This window comes from Mustelus asterias, chromosome 23, assembly GCF_964213995.1.
Source record: "Mustelus asterias chromosome 23, sMusAst1.hap1.1, whole genome shotgun sequence".
Classification (NCBI taxonomy): Eukaryota; Metazoa; Chordata; class Chondrichthyes; order Carcharhiniformes; family Triakidae; genus Mustelus; species Mustelus asterias.
The window spans coordinates 35,960,389-35,985,701 of record NC_135823.1 but is presented as its reverse complement, the minus strand read 5'-3'; the positions used below and the strand labels follow the sequence as shown (position 1 = coordinate 35,985,701).

Below are 25,313 nucleotides of genomic sequence, written 5' to 3'. Positions count from 1 at the left end.
TTCAGTCAGAAATGTACTAAAAAGGTAACAGCAACTGTAATTACATTACTGTAAATATTAACTGATTATCAATTTAGACTCCCATTTATTCAGTTTGATATATTCAAAATAAAATTGCACTTAAATAATCAACAATACTGAAAAGAAATGTCTTAATAATTGTAGCAGTTGTGGAAAATTCTATTTGTGTACTGGTGATTAAAAAGTCAACTCATTGTCTGTTTTGGTGAACACATCAGTCTGAAATAAGAATTTTATTAAATATAACAAATTACTCTCTGATGCAAAACAAGTAGTTTGCCAATCTAATAAACGACAGGCTCCAAGTTCACAAAATGATGCAAGTTCAGCCTTTTCTGGTAGTTATACACAGTAAAACAGCAACAAACATTCAATCACAAAGGAAGTGTCCTGTTCAAGTTTCTGTGGATTTCCCTTTTCATGCAGAGATTGATTTCTGGATTCATTGTTCCAGACTTTGCTTCACAATGGAAATTAAATGTTCCCAAACATAATGTCACGGATACCTGAAAACAAACAGAGGACATTTCATATGAGAGTACAGTGGGTAATAGGTAGTTTTGTTGATTTCAACCCACTACTTCCACAAATCTATTTTTTCCAAGGTTGTAAAATAAACTATGAAAGCGGATTTGAATTCCGCTTTATGACACTACTCAAATCCAGTCCTCAAAAATAACATTTCCCTTAAAGAAGAGGAAAACTTCCCTCCTACGAAGGGAAGGAATTTCATCATTGGAGCCACTATATAAAATAACTTGATTCTATTCATTTTTTAAAAAAGGTAACTTTGCAAACTGGCTTGGTGTGTACATAGAGGTAATTCAGAAACAAACCATTCTGTATGACCAATCTGCTGCTACTAATCCTTCACAACAATAGTAGTCCACTAATCCTATGCCATTGCCCATATCCTTTCACCTGCCCTTTTCCTTCAACCACCTGCCTAATTTTTAAAACAATGATTTCATGGGATCTGGGTGCTGCTGGTTAGACGAACATTTGTTGCCCATCCCTAATTGCCCTAAAGAAGATGATGGTGAGTGGTCTTCTTGAATTGCTGCAGTCCATGTGGGAACATAAGACTTTGGAGCAAGAGTAGGCCATTCACTCTGCAAGCCTGCTCCACCATTCAATATGTTCATGTGTGATCTGGGTGTGGTTTCAACTCTACTTTCCTGTCTGCCCCCCTTAACACTCGACTGACTCCCTTGTCTATCAAAAATCTGTCCAACTCTGCTTTGAATAAATCAATAACCCAGCCTCCAATGCTCTCGCTAACAACACTCAGAAACAAATTCTCCTCAACTCAGTCTTAAAAGTCTTATTCTTAAATTGTGGAAACATCTTTCCAGTACCCACCCTTTCAAGTCCCCTCAGGGTCATGTATGTTTCAATAAAATTGCCTCTCATTTTTCTGAACTCCAATGAGTACAAGCTCAACCTATTCAACCTTTCTTCATAAGATAAGCCCCTCGCTCCAGGAATGAGTTGAATAACCCCTCTCTATACTGCTTGAAATGCAGTTATGTAATTTATCAAATAAGGAGACTGTGCACAGTACACCATATGATCTCACCAAGGTCCTGTACGGCTGTAGTAAAACTTCCCTACTTTTATATTCCATTCCTCTCGTAATAAATGCCAACTTTCCAGTTGCCTTCCTGATCAGTTGCTGTACCTGCATATAAACATTTTGTGATTCATGTACCAAGACACCCAGATCTCTCCGTACCACGGAGTTCTGTCACCGAGTAATGTCATAGGACTGAATTTAGATAAGCTTTCCATCTGTCCACACAGAAGTTTCCTTTTCAACCTCTATAGGATGGCACATAATATAAAGCATGAAAAGATTACCAAAGTCATCACTATCCTTTGTGGCCCAGCAGATGCAATAATGTTGCAGTAGTTGTTGCAAAAGCTCCTTCTCATCCAAGAATTCAAGATGTTCTATCCTGTGGGGAAACCAATAAATTAAGATTAGAGGAAAGGATGTGCGAGCCCATGGTGACAGTATTGTTGCATTGCCACTAGATATATACAAAAGAACACAATAATTAGCAGGAGTAGTCCATTTGGCCCCTCAGACTTGCTCCACTATTCGATATAATCACATCTGATAGACATCGTGGTAATATTTAGTGCCAACATATCAGACAAAGCAAAAGCTTGGGGAATTCACAAAAATAGCTCAGCCTTCAACATAAAAATCTAAAATTAGGGAATTAATTTTGAAACTTTTATTCCAGTATATTCCTGCATTTGTGGCTGTTAAACCCATATTCCTATTAGTTATTCTGACTGACGTGACAACCATAAATTTCTACTACTCATCTAGATAATCGCTCCAAAGTCAGAAAAAAGTTGACCCACAAAATGGCCTCCTCTCACATAAACTCATACACAGCTTTAATTTGTAATGCTAGCAGCATAGGAGTACTGAAAATCACAGTCAAAATTGCATGTACCTCTGAATGTCTGCTTGTGGCAAACTGTTATAAACTGTCATCATGTCCATGACATTCGCATGATCCCAGCCATTCAAAAGAAACCGATCTTTCTGTGAATAAGCTCAAACAATTTGAAACTAGAAACAATCACAGATTGTACTTATAAAGCTGTTCAGTTCTTGGGGATCATTGCAGTCCTACTTGAAATTACATTTAAATAGAAGAAAACAAATGTTTATATTTACATAGCACCTCATCATGTCACAATGTGCTTGCTTAATATTGTTTTCCTAAAGCGGTGACTTGTTATGTAGACAAACTGCAGTCATTCAGTACCATCAAACAACAATAAGATGAATGACCACTTCATCTGATTTTAGCAGCGTTGATTTGAAGAAGGAATATTGTCCAAGGGAACTTCCTAGTCTTATTCTAATTATAGCATGAGACTTGTAATATCCCCCTGAACAGGCAATTGGAACCATGTTTTAACATCTCTTCCCAAGGTTGGCATTGCTGATGACGCTACTCTCAGTGCAATGTCAGCCCACATTATGCATTCAAATCTTGATGTGGGGTTGAATTCACAATGTATTGACCTAGATATGATAGTGCTACCTACTGAACAAGTACTGAACAACTGATTACATAGTTACAATTTTTGCATGGCTTCAAAATATACTTTATATAGCTTCAGTTAATTTTTAAAGAAACATTTTCAACAACATTTGACAATTAAATAAAATTAGAAAGGAGAGAGCAAGCCTGAGGAAAAACATTGCGAGAGGCTGATGGGTAAAAATGCAGTTGTGAGTCAGTGAAAGCGGAGAGACTAAGCCTGAAGGAAAACAGAGAGAGAACAAATAAAGTCAGTGGCAAGAGTCAACTGGAGTTGAAAGAGCAAGCCAAAAAAACAAGGCAATACCAGTCTTTCAGAAATTAATCTTCAAAGAAAGAATCACAAAACCTGAAAGTAAGGGAATGTGGACCAAAGGGAGTTGTGGGGGTTGGGCATTATAAGATGCAAATCCTTGGAAATATGCTTCAATCACAGAGCCTGGAGGTAAGGGAGAACAAATGTCTGGGAGAGAGGGAAATAAAACATTTCAAGTGGTGTTAGCAAAAGGGAAGGAACTGATTGTTGAGCAGCTGATGAGTTTTTTTGACCTATCAGGGACAAGCCTTAGTTTTATTTCTTATAAACTAAGATAATAGTCTCATAAATATATGCAGCAGGGTATCTCAGTCCAATATCACATGGGGACCTGCTTCTCGTGCCCTAGACAACCACACGTACAGCATGTGTCATCAGCTGGAGCATCTATAGTTCTGTGTTTCTGAGCAGCAACTGCCATCATTGCAGTATGTTCACATAGCTGAAAGTTATATGGATAGCACATTTCAGGAAGTGGTCACCCACAGCTTAAAAGGTGCAAGCAGAGAAGGAATGGACTACCAGACAGACAAGGCAGACCAGGCATGTAGTGCTAGAGTTCCCTGTATCTTTCTTTTCAGATGATATTCAGTTCTGAATGCTGATGAGAGTGATGATTCCTCTGGAGAGTACAGCCAGAGCTAAGTCCGTGGCATCTTGGGTGGTTTTAGGGGTTAGAGTGCAGAAAACAGGGGAAAGAAAGGTCAGAAAATTGTGCTAGAGGATTCAATAGTATGGGAACAGACAGGCTTTCTTGATGTAGAGATGATTCCAGGATGGAACGTTGCCTCGCTGGTGCCCAGATCAAGGATGCCATGCCTAGGCTGCCAAACATTTGAGGGGGGCCAGTGAACTGCCTGAGGTTATGGTCCATACTGGCACAATGACATCAGTAGAAAGGGGGATGAGGTCTTAGAGGTACATTTTGGAGACCTAGGAAACAAATTATAAGCACAATGTCGAAAATAGTAATCTTTGATTATTCCTGATGCCATGTGCTAATGAGTACAAAAGTAAGAGGGAGGGGCAGATAAATGTGTGGCTGGAGAGATGGTGTGGGGAGGGGGCCTTCACCTTTCTGGGACATGGGCCAATTCTGTGCAAAGTAGGACATGTACAAGCCAGGATTGGCTTGTGCCTCAACCTCCTGGGGACTAATATCATCATTTACTGGTGCTGTTGGGAAGGGTTTAAACTAACTTGGCGAGCGGATGAGAACCTAAGCATAGATTCGGAAAGTGAAGAAGCAAACCTGGAAAATGAAAGCAGGAAATTAAAATGCATTTGTGCAAAGCAGAGAAAACACAGAGGCTAAACAACAAATAATAAAGGAGCTGTTTAGTGATTATTTGGATGTACTTCCAAGAGCAGAGTCTAGTGAATAAGGCAGAGGAGCTGAGGTCACAAGTAGACACCTGAATATTGTTATCATTGAATCATGGCTTAAAGAAGAGCAAGAAATATACTTAGAGAATTCCAAGCAGTCAGAGGGATTACAGAAGAGCAAACATGCAGACAAATTTATGAGAAGTGCAGAAACAATAGTAGTGGATTTCAACTATCCAAATATTAACTGGAATAGAATCCATACAGTGCAGAAGGAAGCCATCCAGCCCATCAAGTCTACACCCACTCTCCGACAGAGCATCTTACCCAGGCCCTCTGCCTGTAACCCCACTTATTTACCCTACTGATCTACACATCTTGGGACACCAAGGGACAATTTAGCATGGCCAATCCACCTAACCTGCACATCTTTGAACTGTGGGAGAAAACTGGAGCATCCAGAGGAAACCCACGCAGACACGGAAAGAATGTGTAAACTCCAGATAGTCACCCAAGGTTGGAATCAAACTGGGGTTCCTGGTGCTGTGAGGCAGCAGTGCTAACCACTGTGCCACCACGTAGCCCTAAAAGGTATAGGGAGTGCGAATTTAAAATAAGTTTCCTGAATGCCTTTTAAGTCAGTACATAAACAGGAAGATCAACAAACTAAGGGGATGTTCTGCAATTAGTTTTAGGGAATTGCATTGGCCAGATGAAAAGGGTATCAGTGGGAGAGCAGTTTAGTGGTAGCGATATTAGTTCAGATAGATTTAGTGTAGTTATGAATAAGGACCGAGATAGACCAGGAATTTACAATTGGGGCTGGGTGAATTTTATTAAACTGAGATGTGATTAGTAAAAGTGGAGTGGAAACTTGAATGTAAATCACTGGCACTGCAGTGGCAAGAGGGGGAGATAAAGGGTTCAGAACAAATATGTTTCCACAAAGAAAAAAGGTGGGTGGGACTATGAAATCTGAAGCTCTATGGATGTCAAGGAGCATTACAGAATATGGTAAAAAAAATGGGAGGCTTAATGTTATAGAAACATAGAAACATAGAAACCCTACAGTGCAGAAGGAGGCCATTCGGCCCATCGAGTCTGCACCGACCACAATCCCACCCAGGCCCTACCCCCACATATTTTACCCGCTAATCCCTCTAACCTACACATCCCAGGACTCTAAGGGGCAATTTTTAACCTGGCCAATCAACCTATCCCGCACATCTTTGGACTGTGGGAGGAAACCGGAGCACCCGGAGGAAACCCACGCAGACACGAGGAGAATGTGCAAACTCCACACAGACAGTGACCCGAGCCGGGAATCGAACTCAGGACCCTGGACCCTGGAGCTGTGAAGCAGCAGTGCTAACCACTGTGCTACCGTGCCGCCCCATGAGAATATAACATGAGAATATCAGAATATAACATCAGAATATAACATGAGAATACAGAAAGCTTACAGGAATATAGTGCAGTAGTGAAATGACATAGGAAATTAGGAAAGCTAAGAAGGCATGAAAAAATATCATGTAAAATCAAGGAAAACCCAAAGATATTTTGTAAACAAAGAACAAAAGAAGAGCGAGGCAGACTAGAGACCAAAAGGTAAGCTGTCTGTGGATATGACATGAGCATGTTTCTTTATGAATAGTTTGTTTCTGTCATCACAAGAGGGAGAACAATACAGACATTTTGATTTAAAAGTTTGCAGATGATACATAAACTAGCTATGTGGTTGACAGTGAGGAAGGAAGCTGTAGATTGCAGGGAGATATTAATGGACTGGTCATAGAGTCATAGAGGTTTACAGCATGGAAACAAGCCCTTCGGCATAACTTGTCCATGCCACCTTTTTTTTAAAAAAAAAACCATTAAGCTAGTCCCAATTGCCCGCATTTGGGCACTATCCCTCTATACCTATCTTATCCATGTAACTGTCAAAATGCTTTTTAAAAGACAAAATTGTACCCGCCTCTACTACTGCCTCTGGCAGCTCGTTCCAGACACTCACCATCTGACTGAAAAAATTGCCCCTCTGGACACTTCTGTATCTCTCCCCTCTCACCTTAAATCTATGCCCTCTAGTTTTAGACTCCCCTGCCTTTGGGAAAATATGTTGAATATCTACCCTATCTATGCCCCTCATTATTTTATAGACCTTTATTAGATCACCCCCAAGCCTCTTACACTCCAGGGAAAAAAGTCCCAGTCTACCCAGCCTCTCCTTATAACTCAAACCATCAAGTCCCAGTAACATCCAAGTAAATCTTTTCTGCACTGCACTCTTTCTAGTTTAATATCCTTTCTATAATAGGGTGAACAGAACTGTACATAGTATTCCAAATGTGGCCTTACCATTGTCTTGTACAACTTCAACAAGACATCCCAACTCCTGTATTCAATGTTCTGACCAATGAAACCAAGCATGCCGAATGCCTTCTTCACCACCCTGTCCAGTGTGACTCCACTTTCAAAGAACTATGAACCTGTACCACTAGATCTTTTTGTTCTATAACTCTCCCCACGCCTTACCATTAACTGAGTAGGTCCTGTCCTGGTTCGATCTACCAAAATGCGTCACCTCACATTCATCTAAATTAAACTCCATCTGCTATTCATCAGCCCACTGGCCCAATTAATCAACATCCCATTGTAATCCTAGATAATCTTCCTCACTGTCCACTATGCCACCTATCTTGGTGTCCTCTGCAAACTTACTAACCATGCCCTATAAATTCTCATCCAAATAAATATAAATAACAAATAACAGTGGACCCAGCACTGATCCCTGAGACACACCGCTGGTCACAGTCCTCCAGTTTGAAAAACAACCCTGTCTTCTGTCGTGAAGCCAATTTTGTATCCAATTGGCTACCATGCCCTGGATCTTGTGAGATTTAACCTTATGCAACAACCTACCTGTCAAAGGCCTTGCTAAAGTCCGTGTAGACAATGTCGACTGCACTGCCCTCATCTATCTTCTTGGTTACCCCTTCAAAAAAACTCAATCAAATTTGAGAGACATGGTTTTCCACTCACAAAGCCATGTTGACCATCCCTAATCAGTCCTTGCTGCTCTAAATGCCAGTAGATCCGGTCTCTCCGAATATTTTCTAACAACTTATCCACTACAGACGTTAGGCTCATCGGTCTGTAGTTCCCAGGCTTTTCGCTACAGCCTTTCTTAAACAAAGGCACAACATTTGCCACCCTCCAATCTTCAGGCACCTCACCTGTGGCTGTCGATGTTTCAAATATCTCTGCTAGGGGACCTGCAATTTCCTCCCTAGCCTCCCACAACATCCTGGGATATATTTCATCAGGTCCAGGGGATTTATCTACCTTGATGTGCCTTAAGACTTCCACCACCTCCTTCTCTATAACACGTACACTCCTCAAAACATCACTATTTATTTTCCCAAGTTCCCTAACATCCATGCCTTTCTCAACAGTAAATACCGATGAGAAATATTCACTTAGGATCTTACCCATCTCTCATGGACCTGCACATAGATGACCTTGTTGATCCTTAAGAGGCTCTATACTCTCCCCGAGTTACTCTTTTGATCTTTATGTATTTGTAGAAGCTCTTTGGATTCTCCATTGCCTTATCTGCCAAAGCAATCTCATGACCCTTTCTGTCCTCCTGATTTCTCTCTCAACTCTACTCCGACAATCTCTATGCTCTTCAAGGGATCCATTTGATCCCAGCTGCCTATGTATGTCATATGCCTCCTCCTTCTTTTTGAACAGGGCCTCAATATCCTGAGTCATCCAGGGTTCCCCACTTCTGCCAGCGTTGCCCTTCACTCCAGAAGGAATGTGCTTATCCTGAAGCATTTTTGAAAGCCTCCCACTTGCCAGATGTCCCTTTGCCTGCCAACAGATTCCCCCAATCAACTTTTGAAAGTTCCTGTCTAATACCATCAAAATTGGCCTTACCCCAGTTTAGAATTTTAACTTTTGGGTCAGACCTATCATTCTCCATAGCCATCTCAAAACTAATGGAATTATGGTCACTGGTCCCAAAGTGATTCCTCATGAACACTTCTGTCCCGTGCCCTTCCTTATTTCCCAAGAGGAGGTCAAGTTTTGCCCCCTTTGTAGTTGGACCATTCACACACTCAATGAGAAATTCCTCTGGAATACACTCAGCAAATTTCTCTCCATCCAAGCTCCTAATACTGTGGCTGTACCAGTCAATGTTGAGAAAGTTAAAATCCCCTACTATTACTACCTATTTTTCTTGGCGCTATCTCTAATCTCCTTACATACTTGCTTCTCAATTTCCCACTGACTATTTGGGGCCTGTAGTACAATCCTATCAAATTGATCTCTCCCTTCTTATTTCTCAGTTCTACCCATATAGTCTCAGTGGGGGAATCCTTGGATATATCCCCTCTCAGTACTGCTGTGATATTCTCCCTAATCAAAAACGCAACTCCCCTTCCTCTCTTACCTCCTGTTCTATCTTTCCTATAGTATCTGTATCCTGGAACATTGAGCTGCCAGTCCTGCCCCTCCCTTAGCCATGTTTCAGTAATAGCTATAATATCCCAGTCCCATGTACCCATCCATGCCGAGTTCATTTGCTTTGCCTGTCAGGCCTCTTACATTTAATCTAGACTTCCCTTCCTCTCTGCCCTGCTTTCTCAGACCATCTGTCCAGTCAGATGGGTAGAAAAGTGGCAAATGGAATTCAATCTGGAGAAGCCGGAGGTAATATGGGGCAGCACGGTGGCACAGTGGTTAGCACTGCTGCCTCACAACGCCATGGACCCAGGTTTAATTCCAGCCTTCGGTGATTGTATGGATTTTGCACATTCTCCCTGTATCTGTGTGGGTTTCCTCCGAGTGCTCCAGTTTCCTCCCACAGTCCAAAGATGTGCAGGTTCGGTGGATTGGCCATGCTAAATTGCCCCTTGGTGTCCCAAGATGTGTAGATTAGATTAACCATGGGAAACACTGGGGGGGGGGGTTACAGGGATAGAGTGGGGGGAGAGGGCCTGGGTAAGGTAGTGTGTCAGAGAGTCAATGCAGTCTCAAATGGGCTGAATGGCCTCTTCTGCACTGTAGGGATTCAATGATTTAATGTATTTGTGGAGTCAAGACAAGGAAATATACAATAAACAGTAGGATACTGAGAAGTCAAGAGGAGCCAAGGGACCAAGAGTTTATATCCACAGATTCCTGAAGGTAGCAGGAATGATAAATAAGGCAGTTGAAGTGGCATACAAGATACTTTCCTTTATTAGCTGAGGCATAAAATACAAGAGCAGGGAAGTTGTGCTAGAACTGTACAAGACACTAGTTGGGACACTTCTGGTCACCATATTACAAGTATACGATCACACTATAGAGGCTACACTGGAAAATGGTAGCTATGAGGAAACACTGCATAGGCTGAGATTATTTTGTTTAGAAAACAGGAGGCTGAGGGGAGATCCAATTGAGGTTTGTAAAATTATGAGGGATATGGATAGAGAGTCTAGGATGAATCTATCTCCCACAACAGTGCAGTCAATGACATGGGACGCAAGCTTAAAAGTGATTGGTAGAAGGATTAGAGGAAAGTTGAGGAGAAAATCTTTCACGCAGGTGGTGATGCAGGTCTGGAACTCTGCCTGAAAAAGGTGGTAGAGGCAGAAACCCTCATTGCATTTTGAAAGTATTTAAAAATGCACTTAAAGTGCCATAAATTAAAGGCTATGGACCAATGATGGGATTAGTCCGAATAGCTCTTTTTCATCCAGCATATACAGAATAGGCTGATTAGCTTCCTTCTGTGCATTAAAATTCAATGACTCTTCCCTTTAAAAAAAAACCAAACATAGATAATGCAACTGTGACAAAAGTATACACAACCTGCGTTTCCAGAGTTTGACAGCTATCTACTCCAGAAAGGTTACACTGCCGTCGTTGCAAATTTTCTATCATCACCTGGCCAAAACGATCAGTCATGTTCACCTGAAAAATGCACAATCATTTGAATGTTTCCATTAGCTGGCAGACTGAAAGGTCTCTTGAAGTACAATGGTGGTCTGTCTGGGATATGTGGAGCTGCTCAGGGAGAAAAGCCAGTCATCCGTTAAAACTGAAATTCCACACAAAAGAACTAGTAGATCACATGTAAAAATTATGCAAAGTTTTAGACTTTTTTTGGAACAGTGTCTATTGTTAAGGCAAACACAGCTGCCTTCTGTGCTTGCAATTACCTAAAAAAGAAAAAAATAGTCAATAAATCTGGCATTAGATTACATTGGTTTAAGGAAGCTATTGGCTTGGATCGCAGGAGAATTCTTGCTTTTAAGACTAACTCCACAAGCACTGAATTATCTAAATGCCTCCACTTGTGCAAGACACTAAATGCCCTGAAACAAAAAGCAGTTAATCTTTTTAAAGTTGTAAAAATTAAAACACATCAAATAAAATTTCAAACAATTAAAAGATTTTCCCGTCCCAATTTTACAGTTTGTAAGGCAGATTTGTAACCTCTTCACCAAAAATATCACTGAACAAAAGTTACCCAAAGCCAGTTTTACAAAACCCAGAAGACACATGTCCCATCACAAGTAAACTACTGTTTGGGAAAATTTAAATGGGTTTTACCTGCTCATAATTGATAAACATGGTTGTATTAAAGGTACTTGACGCCCACTTGATTAATTCTGCAGATTTCTCAGATGTGATGTAAACAAGAACACATTCTGCTAGTAGCAACGTTGGTAATCTATAAGAAAACAATAGAGTGGGTTACATTGCCGTGGTTTGAACCACTGGGAATTCTAGATGGTAGGGAATCAATCATATGTAGGGTATTTTTAAACATAATATGCAACGTTACCTCAGTTATAAATCCCAACCATGAAAGAAAAAGTCAAAAGCACTGATTTGGCTAAGACAGGGAATTGGAGAATAAGATGTAGAAGAAAAGGAGATGGTGACCCAAGACAACTAAGGGAGGGTGAAGGAAAAATGAAAGAGGCATAAATGAAACTGAAAGTTAGTCAACAGCATTGCACTTTTTCATAAGCCAATCTTCTGATTCAGTTTTGTTTTTGTTACTGTACCAGTTGGGGGACTGCAGCCATACAAAGCATTAGGATTTGAATCCAATGTTTGCATTTACTAGAAACAAAATCTGTGCCAGTACTTAAAAGTAGTGTGAGGTAAGCTATATTGTTAGGAATAATCATTATTCAACTAAAAGGGATTACATTAATCCTTAATGTAATTACATTAGATACACAGAACAAAAAAAAATTGGCAGCATTCATTTTCAAAGTGTGTCACCAATACAACAGAAATATATCATAGTAAGCAGAGTAACCTCAGCTATTTATTTAAAAGCCATGAACCTGAACAACGCCTTCATTACAAACTGATTAAACTGAACAAAGTGTACGCATTAATTATTCATCATGATGAAACACTAAAATTAAAATATTTCAACATTCAATACAATGTATTCTGTATTAAAGTTTGTATACAATTGTAGGAAAAGTGTTTGAGAGTTAAAATTATATTTTGCACTTTGACCTTGAGAATTATAATAGGTTAAAACAAATCAAACTTGTACTACCGGTGAACTGTGGAACTCACACCTGATTAAATACAAAGGATTTATTGACACACACCAAACAAAAATCAAATTTAAGGCCTCTGGAAGAATTTTATCACCCTTGAAGCCACCAGGAACATAAGAAATCCATTGCAGTAATATAGAAAAAGTAATTTGTCTTGGAGCTTCTGGAAGCAAAATTGTACAATTTTGAAACTAGACATGAATTCTATCATTCCCATCAAAGAGTTACTAGAAGATTTCCAGGCAGCTCACTATTGGTATAAATATATAATTATACAAGGATGGGAAGTCAGCATAGATTTGCTGAAGACAAACAAGTTTGTGTTTGACAAACTTGATTGAGTTCTTTGAAGTAAGAGACAATTTAAGAGAGTAGTGCTGTTGGTGTTGCATTTATGGACTTTCAAAAGTTGTTTGGCAAAGTACTAAATAATAGAACTATTTACTTTTACATAATAGAACTATTAGCAGAATTAAATGACAGCAGATGGATACAAAATTGGCTTAGGGACAGAAAGCTGGTGGTAGTTGTGAACATTTGTTTGTACGGCTGGAATGAAATACACAGCAGTACTTCCCCAGTGGTCAGTTTTGCAGCCACTGCTTTTTTTGATACATATTAATAACCTGGTCTTGGGCAAGCTTCAATATGTACATGTGACATGAAACTCAGAAATGTAGCAGCTATAGACTTCAGGAGGACATAGACTGGTGAAATTGGCTGACACGTGGAAGATGAATTTTCTTCTTTTTGAGTTCTCTGTCCTTGGTGATTATTTGCCAAACCAGGGTAAGTGCCATGATTTGTTTTACAACAGATAGAATGAGGAGGCAGATCCCAAGTCTACCTCAGCTGGTACAGGGATTGAACACAGGCACTAATCTAATGCACACACTAGCTGTCTAGCCAACTGAGCTGACCTCCACACCCCCTCCTCCCGATGTAATACAACAGTGAAATGTTAAGTGACAGATTTTTGTAGGAAGAATGAGAAGAGACAAAATGAGCTAAATGAGAAATATAAAGAGGGCACAATCAAGGGGTTGTATGCACACAAATCTTTGAAGACAGCACAAATCGGGAAGGCAGTTTAAAAAAATAATTGTATGCGACCCTTGGTTTCATTAATAGAGGCAAAGAGTACAAAAGCAAGGAAGTTATGCTGAACATTTGTAAAATACTGGTTAGGCCTCGGTTGGAGTACAGTGTTCAATTCTGGGCACTACACTTTAGGAAGGATATCAAATAAAGCTTTAGAGTGTGTGCAGAAGATCTTTACTAGATTGGTACCAGAAATGAAAGACTGGCATTGTACTCCATTGAGCAAAGATTTGACTGACGTGTTCAAAGTCATAAAAAGTTAAGAGTAAATTAGGAGAAATTGCTTCCAGTGTCACAAAGTTTGCTGAGCAGAGAACACAGATTTAAGACGAAAGAACAAGAGGCAACATGAAGAACCTTTTTTTAAAAAAAACATAGTGAATTGTTACGATCTCAAATGCAGTGCTTGCAAAGATGATGGAAACAGATTTAACGGCAACTTTTAAATGGAATAGATCTTAAGCAGAAAAAAAATTACAGGGCTATGAGGTAAGGACATACCTTACAGGAGTTGGGTAGTCACAAGGAATTCAGGGTCAGAATGATCTTCAAAACCGATTTCAATGTCTGGGAGTTGCCGGGGTGGGCAGGGGCAGTGGGGGAAAAGAGGAGGAGCAGTCAGAGTCAGAAGGGTATTGCCCAGATTTATTTCCCAAAATTGGTTTAGGTTTTTTTAGCCGATCTCCCAGGAGATCACATCGCTTTTCGAGTGGGGTGGAGGGTTTATATATTGCAAATCACTCGGCATCACAATTATGAAAACAGGCTGGATAGGCCAGAGTGTCTTTTCTGTCAGTTACTGTTAGTATAAAAAGAACAAGTTTGAGATTAGAATTGTCTTGTACATTTTTGTGCAATGAACAGTCATGAAAAGTTGTGTTAGAATATTAAAACATTTTTGCATGTTATTACTGCAAATTCACCGTTAACAGTATTGTAACCATAAGTTAGGACCTCCCAGTTAATTACCCAAATGCATAGAACAATTCCATCCAAGTGTGCTATATACTAAGCACTAGATTTTAAGAAAAATCTTTCATTTGTTTTAACATTGTGAAAGCTTTTCTATAGAACCCGAAATATGAGTAAATGTTAGACTATCACAGACTACATCAATAATGGTGTATTAAGCCACAGAAAATAGTGAGTGCAATGCTACAGATTGGGATAATATTGGAATTTCATGACGATTGGCCCTAGAAGCTCGTTGAATAATTTTGACCAACTGAGCATCATCAAAATAGACCCAAATGTATCTTTCATTAAAGAGAGAATCGTTTGCACCTTCACACTAAACGTAGGAGTATGTTAACCATTAAACCTCTGCCATGCAAAATAGCCAAAACAGTCATCCTACAATTCCCCAAAGAGCTATTGAGGCAAGTTGACAGGTGCCTAGAGACACCTGGTTTGTTACAGCAATACAGAAAGCAAATCTAATGAAGTTGTGTATTGCACTACTGCATCAATCTTCCGGCTTTAAAATTGATTCTTTGGCAATCCTATCTCAACATTAAGTGCAATATAATTAGAGATCGCTCTTTTTAAAAAAAAGTCACTCATGGAATCAATATGGCACAGAAGGAGGCCATTTAGTTAGTTGAGTACATGCCACTTTCTAGAGCAATCCAGTCAGTTCCATTCTCCAGCTCTTTCCTCATAATCCTGTAAATTAATTCCCTTCAAGTACCTGTCCAATTTCCTTTTGAAATAATAATCTCTGCTTCCACTACCATCGAAGTCCAGATCATTATCAGTTGCATTAAAAAAAGTTCATCCTCACATCCCTCTTCTATCTCTTACCCAAAACCTTAAATCTGTATGTCCTAGTCCTTGTACCATCAGCTAATGGAAACAGCTTTTCTTTGTCTACCGTATCTAAATCTGTCATACTCTGGTACACTTCTAGATCTCCCTCCAACTTCCTTTGCCCCAACTCCAGCTTCTCCAATGTAACACTAGCTAAATTCCCTCATTCACGAAACCATTATGGTAAATCTCTGATACCTTCTCAAAGAACTTCATATCCTTCCTAAAATGTGGTAATCAAAATTGGATGCAATACTCATTTTCTGTTCAGGCCACAACTAAAGATGCAATGTAACTTCCCTGCTTTTGTACTCAATATCTCTATGAAGCCTAAGATTCCAAATGTTTTGCTAATCATTCTCTCAATGTGTCCTGCCATCTTCAAAAATCTATGAATGTGAGCCCAGAGGTCCCTCTAAGTTGATATTGCCTCTCCCTATCCCTTCTGCCAAAATGCATCACCTCACACTTCTGCATTAGATTTCTTCTGCCACTTGCCTGAGCCCATCTATGGTCTGTGGAAAACGTTGAAATTTTACTGTGTCCCAATATATGCCAGTTATACGTATATGAAATAAAGCAGTGGTTCTGGTACTGTCCCTTGGGGAACACCACTGTCTACCAACCTCCATTCTGAGAAACAACCATTACCACAACTCACTGTTTCTGTCCTTAAGCCAATTTTTTATTCAAGTAGGCAATGACCCTCCTATTCGATGAGTCTAATGTTGTTAACCAGCTTTTTATGTGGTACTTTGTCAAGCACTTAACATTTATATAGACATCTACTGCATTCCCTTCAATCTTCGGTTACTTAATCAGATTATTCAAACACGATCTGCCTTTTAGAAATCCGTACTGGCTCTCCTTAATTAATTTAAACTTCTCCCAAGTGCTTGCTAACTTTTCTGATCATTTCTAAAATGTCCATGTTAAGCTGACTGGTCTGTAGTTTATTGAATATAGGTGTCACAATTGCCACTTTCTAATGATCTGGCACCTCCCCTGTAACTAAGGAAGACTGGAAGATTATGGCAAGCCCTTCTGTATTTCCACCTCCACTTCCCTTAGCAACCCGAGAGGCAAGCCATACAGACCTGGTAACCTATGTACTCCAAGCATGACAACTTTTCCAGTCCATCCTGCCTAACCAATCCACTAGTATTTTGTCAACATCCTCTTCCTGAGTAACACTGATACAAAGTACACATTAAATATCCTAGCCTTGCCTGTTCCTTGAAGCATACATCACCTTCTTTGTCCCCCATAGGCCCCACCTTGCCTCTTATTACCCACTTATTATTTGCATACCAGATGATGATTTTTGGGTTACCTTTTATGTTAATGGTCAGCCTATTCTCATATTCTCTTGTTATTAGTCTTATTTTCGTTTTCACTTCAAATTTGTCTTTGGCCTGGTTCTTGCTTGAATACTTCACCTGCCAGGCATCATAGATCCTTTTTTTGTTTCATCATATTCTCCATCTCCAAAGAACAGTCAATCCTGATATTATATTTCAATTTGTTTTGTAATGCCAGGTTTCAGTTTACATCTCAAAACTTCAAATATTTATCTAGTTGCAAATGAAGTCAGTGATAGATTCACGGACTTATACTATGCTTCCTTTAGTGTTGTGGCACAAATAAACGTGGCTTATTAAAATACATCTATATTTTGTTTGATTCATTTGTGGGGTGTGAGCATCACTGACATGCCGAGCATTTATTGCCTCACCCTATTTGCCCTTGAAAAGGTGAAGACCTGCTACACTGAAGATTCTTCCATATGTTGTTAAGGATTTTGACCCAGTGACAATGAAACAATGGTGATACAAGTCATGATAGGGATGGTGTTGTTCCAATGTGGCTGCTTCTTTCTGAATGGTAGAGGTCATGGTTTCAGAGGTGCTGCTGAAGCCTTGGCAAGATGCTGCAATGTATCTTGTAGATCACATGAACTGTTACGGTAAAGGAGGCCATTTGGCCCATTGAATGCACAAGCTCCCTGAATGAACAACGCACCTAGTACCATTCCCCTGTAACTCTACCTTCCTTTTCAAATAATAGTCTAATTACCTTTGAATGCTTCAATTGAACCTGCCTCCACCATGCAATCAGGCAGTAAAAAAATGTTTCTGCGCATATTGCTTCTTTTACTAATTATTTGAAATCTATGTCTTCTTATTCTTGTTCCATTCATATTCTTGTTCCACAAATGGGGACAGCTTCTCCCTACCTGATCTGTCCAGATGTCTCATGATTTTGAGCACTTCCATCAAATTTCCTGTCAACCTTCCTATCGCTAAGGAAAACAGTCCTAACTTCTCCAATCTATCTTCATAACTGAAGTTTCTCACCCGAGATTTTTGTGAATCTTTTCCGCACCCTCTCTAATGCTTTCACATTCTTCCTAATGGTACACATTGTAGCCATAGTACACCGGTGGTGGATAAAGTGAATATTTAGTGGGGGTGGAGTGCTCATCAAGTACAGCAGTTTTGTCCTGGATGGTGATGAGCTTCTTGCATGTTGTTGGACCTGCACTCATCCAGCAAGTGGAGAGTACTCCAGCACATGCTTTATTTATATGTTTTAGGTGGAAGAAATGCTTTAGGAAGCTTGGAGGTGAATTATTTGCTGCAGTACGTCCAGCTTGATATTTAAAGTATTTACGCAGCTGAATCAGTTAAACTAGTTTCTAGTGATCCCGCCCAGGATGTGGAAGATGGGGAATCAACAGTGGTAATGCCATTGAATATTAAAAAGGTGTTTACATTCTCTCGCCTTTTGGAGATAGTCATTGCCTGGTACTTAATTGACAAGTGCCACACATGTAACATATCAGCCCAAGCCTGGATGTTCTCCAGGTCTTGCTACATGTGGAAACAGACTGCTGAGGAATTCTTCTACTTTGGCAGTCCCTCAGGGTTGAGGATGACATGCTCCAGGGAGGTGGGTTCTGTGGTGGCTGAATAGTCCAATCCTGGAGTTGCGGACACTGCCACAGGTTTGACAGGTAATGTTTGATGAGGTGGGCAGTGGGATACTGGAATTTGCACTCTCTTTCTGCGGTTTATGCTTAGCCTCCACACGCTTTACCCAGTGACGTTCGTGGTGATTGGTGCCTTCGCAGATTCTTCTTCTCCAGTGAGTGCGTTCGAAGGCAAGCGATTCCCACACATCGATGGAGATGTTGCATTTATTTAGGGAGGTTTTCAGAGTCCTTGTAGTGTTTCCTCTGCCCTCCTAGTGGTCACTTGTCATTGCGGAGCTCGGAATAGAGTATTTGTTTCAGGAGTCTTGTGTTGGGCATGTAGACAATGTGGCCCACCCATCAAAGCTGGCTGAGCATGACCAGTGCCTCGATGCTGGGGATATCGGCCTAAGAGAGGACATTCACATTGGTACATCTGTCAAAGAACAAAGAAAAGTCGAGCACAGGAACTGCCCCTTCAGTCCTCCAAGCCCATGCTGATCATGAAGCCCTAACTGAACTCCCTCCCTCCCATCCAGCTGCCTCTTAAATGTTGCTAATGTGCCTGCTTCCACCACCTCATCTGGCAGCGTGTTCCAGGCACTACCACTCTCTGCGTGAAAAACTCACCCCCCCAAATCTCCCTTAAACTTTCCTCCTCTCACCTTGAATCTGTGCCCCCTTGTAATTGGCATCTCCACCCTGGGAAAAAGCCTCTGACTATCCACCCTGTCTATGACTCTCATAATTTTGTAGATCTCTATCAGCCTCTGTCTTTCCAGTGAAAACAATCCTGGTGAACCTTCTTTGCATTCTCTCCAAAGCTTCCATGTCCTTCTGGTAGTGTGACAACCAGAACTGCACACAATACTCCAAATGCAGCCTAACCAAGGTTTTATATAGCTAAAGCATGATTTCCCAACTCTTGTACTCAATGCCCCGGCCAATGAAGACAAGCATGCCATATGCCTTCTTAATCATCTTGGCCACCTGTGTTACCACTTGTAACGAACTGTGAACCTGCATGCCCAGATCCCTCTGCATGCTAATGTTCCTGAGAGTTCTGCCATTTACAGTATAATTCACACCTAAATTTGATCGTCCAACATGCATCACCTCGTGTTTGTCCGAATTAAATGCCATCTCTGTGCCCAAGTTTCCAATCTATATCCTGTTGTATCCTCTGACAATCCCTGACACTATCAGCAACTCCACCAATCTTCATGTTATCTGCAAACTTACCAATCAGACCACCCACATTTTCCTCCAGATCATTTATATATACTACAACCAACAGCACTGATCCGTGCGGAACATCACTAGCTACAGATCTCCATTCTGAAAAACACTCTTCCACTACTACTCTGTCTTCTATGACCAAGTCAGTTCTGTATCCATCTCACGAACCCACCCCAAATCCCATGTGATTTCAGTTTTTGTAACAGTCTGCCATGTGGAATTCATGTCAAATACCTTACTGAAGTCCATTTAAACTACATCCACAGCCCTTCCCTCATCAATTATCTTTGTCACCTCTTCAAAAAAACTCAATCAAGTTGGAGAGATATTAATTTCCCCATACAAAGCCATGCTGCCTGTCACGACCTAGTCCATTTTCTTCCATACGTGCATATATCCTGTCCCTCTGTATCTTCTCTAAAAACTTCCCCACCACGGACGTCAGGCTCACCAGCCTATAATTTTCTGGATTATTCCCACTTCCTTCCTTAAACAAGGTTATCCCTGCTTCCTTTCTTAAACTTCCTTTCTTATCTTGCCAGTGGATTTGCAGGATTTTGCGGAGACAACTTTGGTGATATCACTTCAGGGAATTGAGGTATCTTTCTGTACATTGTCCTTAACTGATACATACAGGAGAGCAGAGCCATGGCTGCTCTATAATCCAGGAGCTTGGTGCTGGATTTGACGTCTTGGGTTCGAACACACTGTTCCTCAGGTGTCCGAAGACTGCACTGGCACATTGGAGTTGATGCTGGATTTCATCGTTGATGTCTGCCCGCGCTGAGAGGCGGCTCCCAAGGTATGGGAAATGATTCACATTGTCCAGGGACTCATCGTGGATCTTGATGGTTGGGGAGCAGCTTTGTTTCACAGGAAGAGCTTTGTTTTCTGGATATTTAGCCCGATTCCCATTCTCTCTCATTTCTCAGTGAATGTGTCATCGATGGTTTGTAGCTCGGCCTCTCAGTGTGCGCGTACACTGCGCTCTGCAACTCGATGACAGAAGTTGGGTGGTCTTGGTTCTGGCCTGGAGGCATTGGAGGTTGAACAGTTTCCCCTGCTTCTCCAGTAGGTTAGCTCCACTCCAGTGAGGAACTTCAGGGTGATGGGGTGGAATGTTGCTGTGAGAAAGATGGAGAAGAGTGTTGATGCAACGATGCAGCCCTGGTTGACCCTAGTTTGCACAATTATTGGGTCTGTGGGGGTTCCGTTGGTGAAGATCGTGACTTGCATGGCATCATTGAGCAGGCAGAGAATGGTGACAAATTTTTGCAGGCGGCCGAATTTGAGGAATTTCCACAATCCCTCACAGTTGTCAGAGTTCTTCCCATGACGGAGAGTAGGGCAATTCCACTGTAATTTCTGCAATCAGACTGGTCTCCTTTCTTGAAGTTGGTCACAATTGAGGCGTCTGAGATCTCCCAGCATGCTCTCTTCCTTCCAGACAAGGGTGAGGAGGTTGTGGATTCTTGTCTCGAGTGCCTCTCGCCACATTTTAATACTTCAGCAGAGATTCCATCTGCGACAAAGGCCTTGTAGTTTTTCAGCTGTCGGATGGTTTTTTTGACCTCACAACGAGCTGGGGTTGCACTAAGATGGTGGCAGATAGCATGTTGCACGATAGTGTCAAGGGCACTTGCGTTGAAGGCTGTGTCTTTGTTGAGGAAGTCAAAGTACTCTCTCCAGCAGGCATTGACTGCCTTTGTTAAGCACCTCTCTACTTTCTTAGGGGGCTAAGGAAATTTGGCATGTCCACTACGACTCTCACCAACTTTTACAGATGCATTATCGAAAGCATTCTTTCTGGTTGAATCACAGCTTGGTATGGCTCCTGCTCTGTACAAGACTGCAAGAAACTACAAAGTGTCATGAATGAAGCCCAGTCCATCACGCAAACCAGCCTCCCATGCATTGACGCAGTCTACATTTCCCGCTGCCTCGGAAAAGCAACCAACAGAATCAAGGACTCCACACCAACTGGACATACTCTCATCCACCTTCTTCCGTTGGAATAAGATACAAAAGTCTGAGGTCACATACCAACCGATTCAAGAACAGCTTCTTCCCTGCTGCCATCAGACTTTTGAATAGACCTGCCTCGTATTAAGTTAATCTTTCTCCAGACCCTAGCTATGGCTGTAACAATACATTCTGCACCCGCTCCTTTCCTTCTCTATGTACAGCATGCTTTGTCTTTATAGCATGCAAGAAACAATATTTTTCACTGTATACTAATACATGTGACAATAATAAATCAAATCAAATCTGTTTTTGGCTCTCAATGGTGTAGGTCCTGGGTACTTGGACCATAGATGGCTTTAATTGCGCTGAAAAAGCAACGCACATTGTGGTTGTTGGCGGGTTGCTGAGTCTCCTGTGCTCTTTCCACCCACCATCAGTTCTTTAGGTTGCGGGTTCTTTGTTGCACATCAGCCTTCAGTTGCCTGTCGACTTTTGTCCTCTCATGAGTTTTGGTGCAGTTGCCAGTTCATGAACGCCTTGTTTGCAGTCAAGGAGATCCTGGATCACCTGATTGTTTTCACCAAACCAGTCATGGTATTTCCTGGTCGAGAGCCCAAGCGTATCCTCATAGGTACTGACTATGCTGGCTTTTAAGGCGGACCAGGTGCTTGTGGGCACTCTGTGGCTCTGGCTTGTTGGTCATCACAGTAAGATGTCTCACAACACCAGGTTAAATTCCAACAGGTTTATTTAGCAGCACAAGCTTTCAGAGCGCTGCGTCTTCATCAGGTGAGGGAATCTGGTGTTGTGAGACTTCTTACTGTGCTTACCCCAGTCCAAAGCCGACACCTCCACATTGTTGGTCATCGCCAGGTTAGCTGTGAGGTGCCGACTGAGTAGCTCTTTGAGTCCAGCGAAATTAGGTCTCCTGCAGAAGAGGTTTTTTTTGTCTCTGCCAGGGTGACCAAGATGGTAGAGCAGATTAGTCGGTGGTTAGTCCAGCAGTTGTCAGCTCCAGTCGTGGCACGGGTGATGTGGACATCTTTGCGGTCCCGTGCCTGGATGATGATAGTCGATTAGGCGTCAATGCCTGGAGTGGGGGTGTTGCAATTAGGTCTTCTGCTTGTCCCTCTTGTGGAACAGAGTGTTTGTAATGACCAGGTCACGTTCTAGACATAGACAAGAGGAGGACTCCATTGGCATTTGTTTTCTCCACGCCTTTCCAAAGGTTTGCATCCCTCCCTACTGTAGCAATGAAGTCACCGAGGAGAATGAGTTTGTCTTCCTTTGGGATGCGGGACAGTGATTGGTCGAGGCTGGAGTAGAATGCATCTTTTGTCTCATCCATTGCATGTAGGGCTGGGGTGTAGGCACCGACAGCTGTAGTGCTTCTGGGGCAGAGTGAGGCATAGGGCCATGAGCGTCCACTCACATCACGGGGGGAGGGGGTACATTGAGACATCTGACCAATTTGGTTTTTTACGGTGAAATGGTTCCCATAAAGACAATGGGCAGAATTTTACAAGAAGAATTCGAAGTGTCCAGCTAGCGTAAATATGGGAGTGTTGCAGATCCATTTTCTGAGTTTTTAAGTCCCAATCTCATGCACAGTGCTTAACAAAATAGGCTACACTGTTTCTAGCTACTACAGGCAGTGAGTTGGGCTTAATTCACCAGCCAGCCTGATCAGGCAGCAGAGGGAGCTATTGCGCATGTGCAGATTTCTGTGGCTGCACATGTGCAATTTCAACAGCAGAGGCCTGACAGAGAGAGAGAGAGATCTGTCAGGCCTCTGCTGTTGCAGCCAGCCTCAACACAGCCCCCCCCCCCCCCCCGACAATCGTGGGGGCCCACAGCCGATTGTGAGCCCCACCCCCATCGCCCAGACCGATCACAGGCAGAGCGGTAGCAGGCCTCCCTGCCTCCCCAATGATAGTGATGCAGAACGGCACCAGGCCCTCCCCCTCCACCGAACGCAGGCAGAGTTAAGATGGCCTTCTCCTGCCAGTCGTATTTCGCTCAGAGCAGCAATGTCAGTGTTGTGGTGGCAGAGTTCCCAGGTTATGGTGGCAGTGTGGCATTCAGGTCTGTCCATAAGAGTTCTGATGTTCCAGGACCAAAATTCATTTGGGTGGGTGATGTGGAAGATGCCTGTGCATAGATTCTTTTGATGTGGAGATGCCGGCGTTGGACTGGGGTAAACACAGTAAGAAGTCTCACAACACCAAGTTAAAGTCCAACAGGTTTATTTGGTAGCAAAAGCCGCTAGCTTTCAGAGCACTGCTCCTTCGTCAGGTAAGTGGGAGTTCTGTTCACAAACAGGCCATATAAAGACACAAACTCAATTTACAAAATAATGGTTGGAATGCGAGTCTTTACAGGTAATCAAGTCTTAAAGGTACAGACAATGTGAGAGAGCGTTAAGCACAGGTTAAAGAGATGTGTATTGTCTCCAGCCAGGACAGTTAGTGAGATTTTGCAAACCCAGGCAAGTCGTGGGGGTTACAGATAGTGTGGCATGAACCCAAGATCCCGGTTGAGGCCGTCCTCGTGTGCGGAACTTGGCTATCAGTTTCTGCTCAGCGACTCTGCGTTGTCGTGTGTCGTGAAGGCCGCCTTGGAGAACGTTTACCCGGATTCCGAGGCCGAATGCCCGTGACCGCTGAAGTGTTCCCCAACAGGAAGAGAACACTCTTGCCTGGTGATTGTTGAGCGGTGTTCATTCATCTGTTGTCGTAGCGTCTGCATGGTCTCCCCAACGTGAGAACACGTTGTAATTAACACGTCCGTAATTAAGAAAGCAAATGTAATGTTGTCATTTATCTCAAGAGGCTTGGAATACAAAAGCAGGGATGTACTTCTGAGGCTTTATAAAGCACTGGTTAGGCCCCATTTGGAGTACTGTGAGCAATTTTGGGCCCCACACCTCAGGAAGGACATACTGGCACTGGAGCGGGTCCAGCGGAGATTCACACGGATGATCCCAGGAATGGTAGGCCTGACATACGATGAACGTCTGAGGATCGTGGGATTATATTCATTGGAGTTTAGGAGGTTGAGGGGAGATCTGATAGAAACTTACAAGATAATGAACGGCTTAGATAGGATGGACGTAGGGAAGTTGTTTCCATTAACAGGGGAGACTAGGACGCGGGGGCACAGCCTTAGAATAAAAGGGAGTCACTTTAGAACAGAGATGAGGAGAAATTTCTTCAGCCAGAGAGTGGTGGGTCTGTGGAATTCATTGCCACAGAGGGCTGTGGAGGCCGAGACGTTGAGCGTCTTCAAGACAGAAATTGATAAATTCTTGATTTCTCGAGGAATTAAGGGCTATGGGGAGAGAGCGGGTAAATGGAGTTGAAATCAACCATGATTGAATGGTGGAGTGGACTCGATGGGCCGAATGGCCTTACTTCCGCTCCTATGTCTTATGGTCTTATGGTCTAACACCATCCACCAGGTACACGGTACATACTCTTGCAACTCGGCCAACGTTGTCTACCTGATAACGCTGCAGGAAAGGATGTCCCGAGGCATGGTACATTGGGGAGACAATGCAGATGCTACGACAACGGATGAATAAACACCGCTCGACAATCACCAGGCAAGAGTGTTCTCTTCCTGTCGGAGAACACTTCAGCGGTCACGGGCATTCAGCCTCTGATCTTCGGGTAAGCTTTCTCCAAGGCGGCCTTCAAGACACACAACAACGCAGAGTCGCTGAGCAGAAACTGATAGCCAAGTTCCGCACACATGAGGACGGCCTCAACCGGGATCTTGGGTTCATGCCACACTATCTGTAACCCCCATGACTTGCCTGGGCTTGCAAAATCTCACTAACTGTCCTGGCTGGAGACAATACACATCTCTTTAACCTGTGCTTAACGCTCTCTCCACTCACA

General features: G+C 42.2%; 1 protein-coding gene across 6 annotated transcripts in view; it reads right to left on the bottom strand.

Annotated features, from left to right (window-relative positions):
* Window positions 1-214: 214 nt before the first annotated feature.
* The window catches only part of lcmt1 (leucine carboxyl methyltransferase 1), a 59,956-nt gene continuing 34,857 nt past the window's right edge, over window positions 215-25,313 (bottom strand). For all 6 annotated transcript variants that reach the window (XM_078240294.1, XM_078240289.1, XM_078240291.1 and 3 more), the window contains exons 8-12: window positions 11,347-11,467; window positions 10,603-10,704; window positions 2,493-2,584; window positions 1,882-1,979; window positions 215-527 (exon numbers count right to left, since the gene is read on the bottom strand). In XM_078240294.1, the coding sequence (XP_078096420.1) occupies window positions 496-527; window positions 1,882-1,979; window positions 2,493-2,584; window positions 10,603-10,704; window positions 11,347-11,467 (445 nt within the window). In that variant the 3' untranslated portion in view covers window positions 215-495. The remainder of the gene's footprint in view (window positions 528-1,881; window positions 1,980-2,492; window positions 2,585-10,602; window positions 10,705-11,346; window positions 11,468-25,313) is intronic.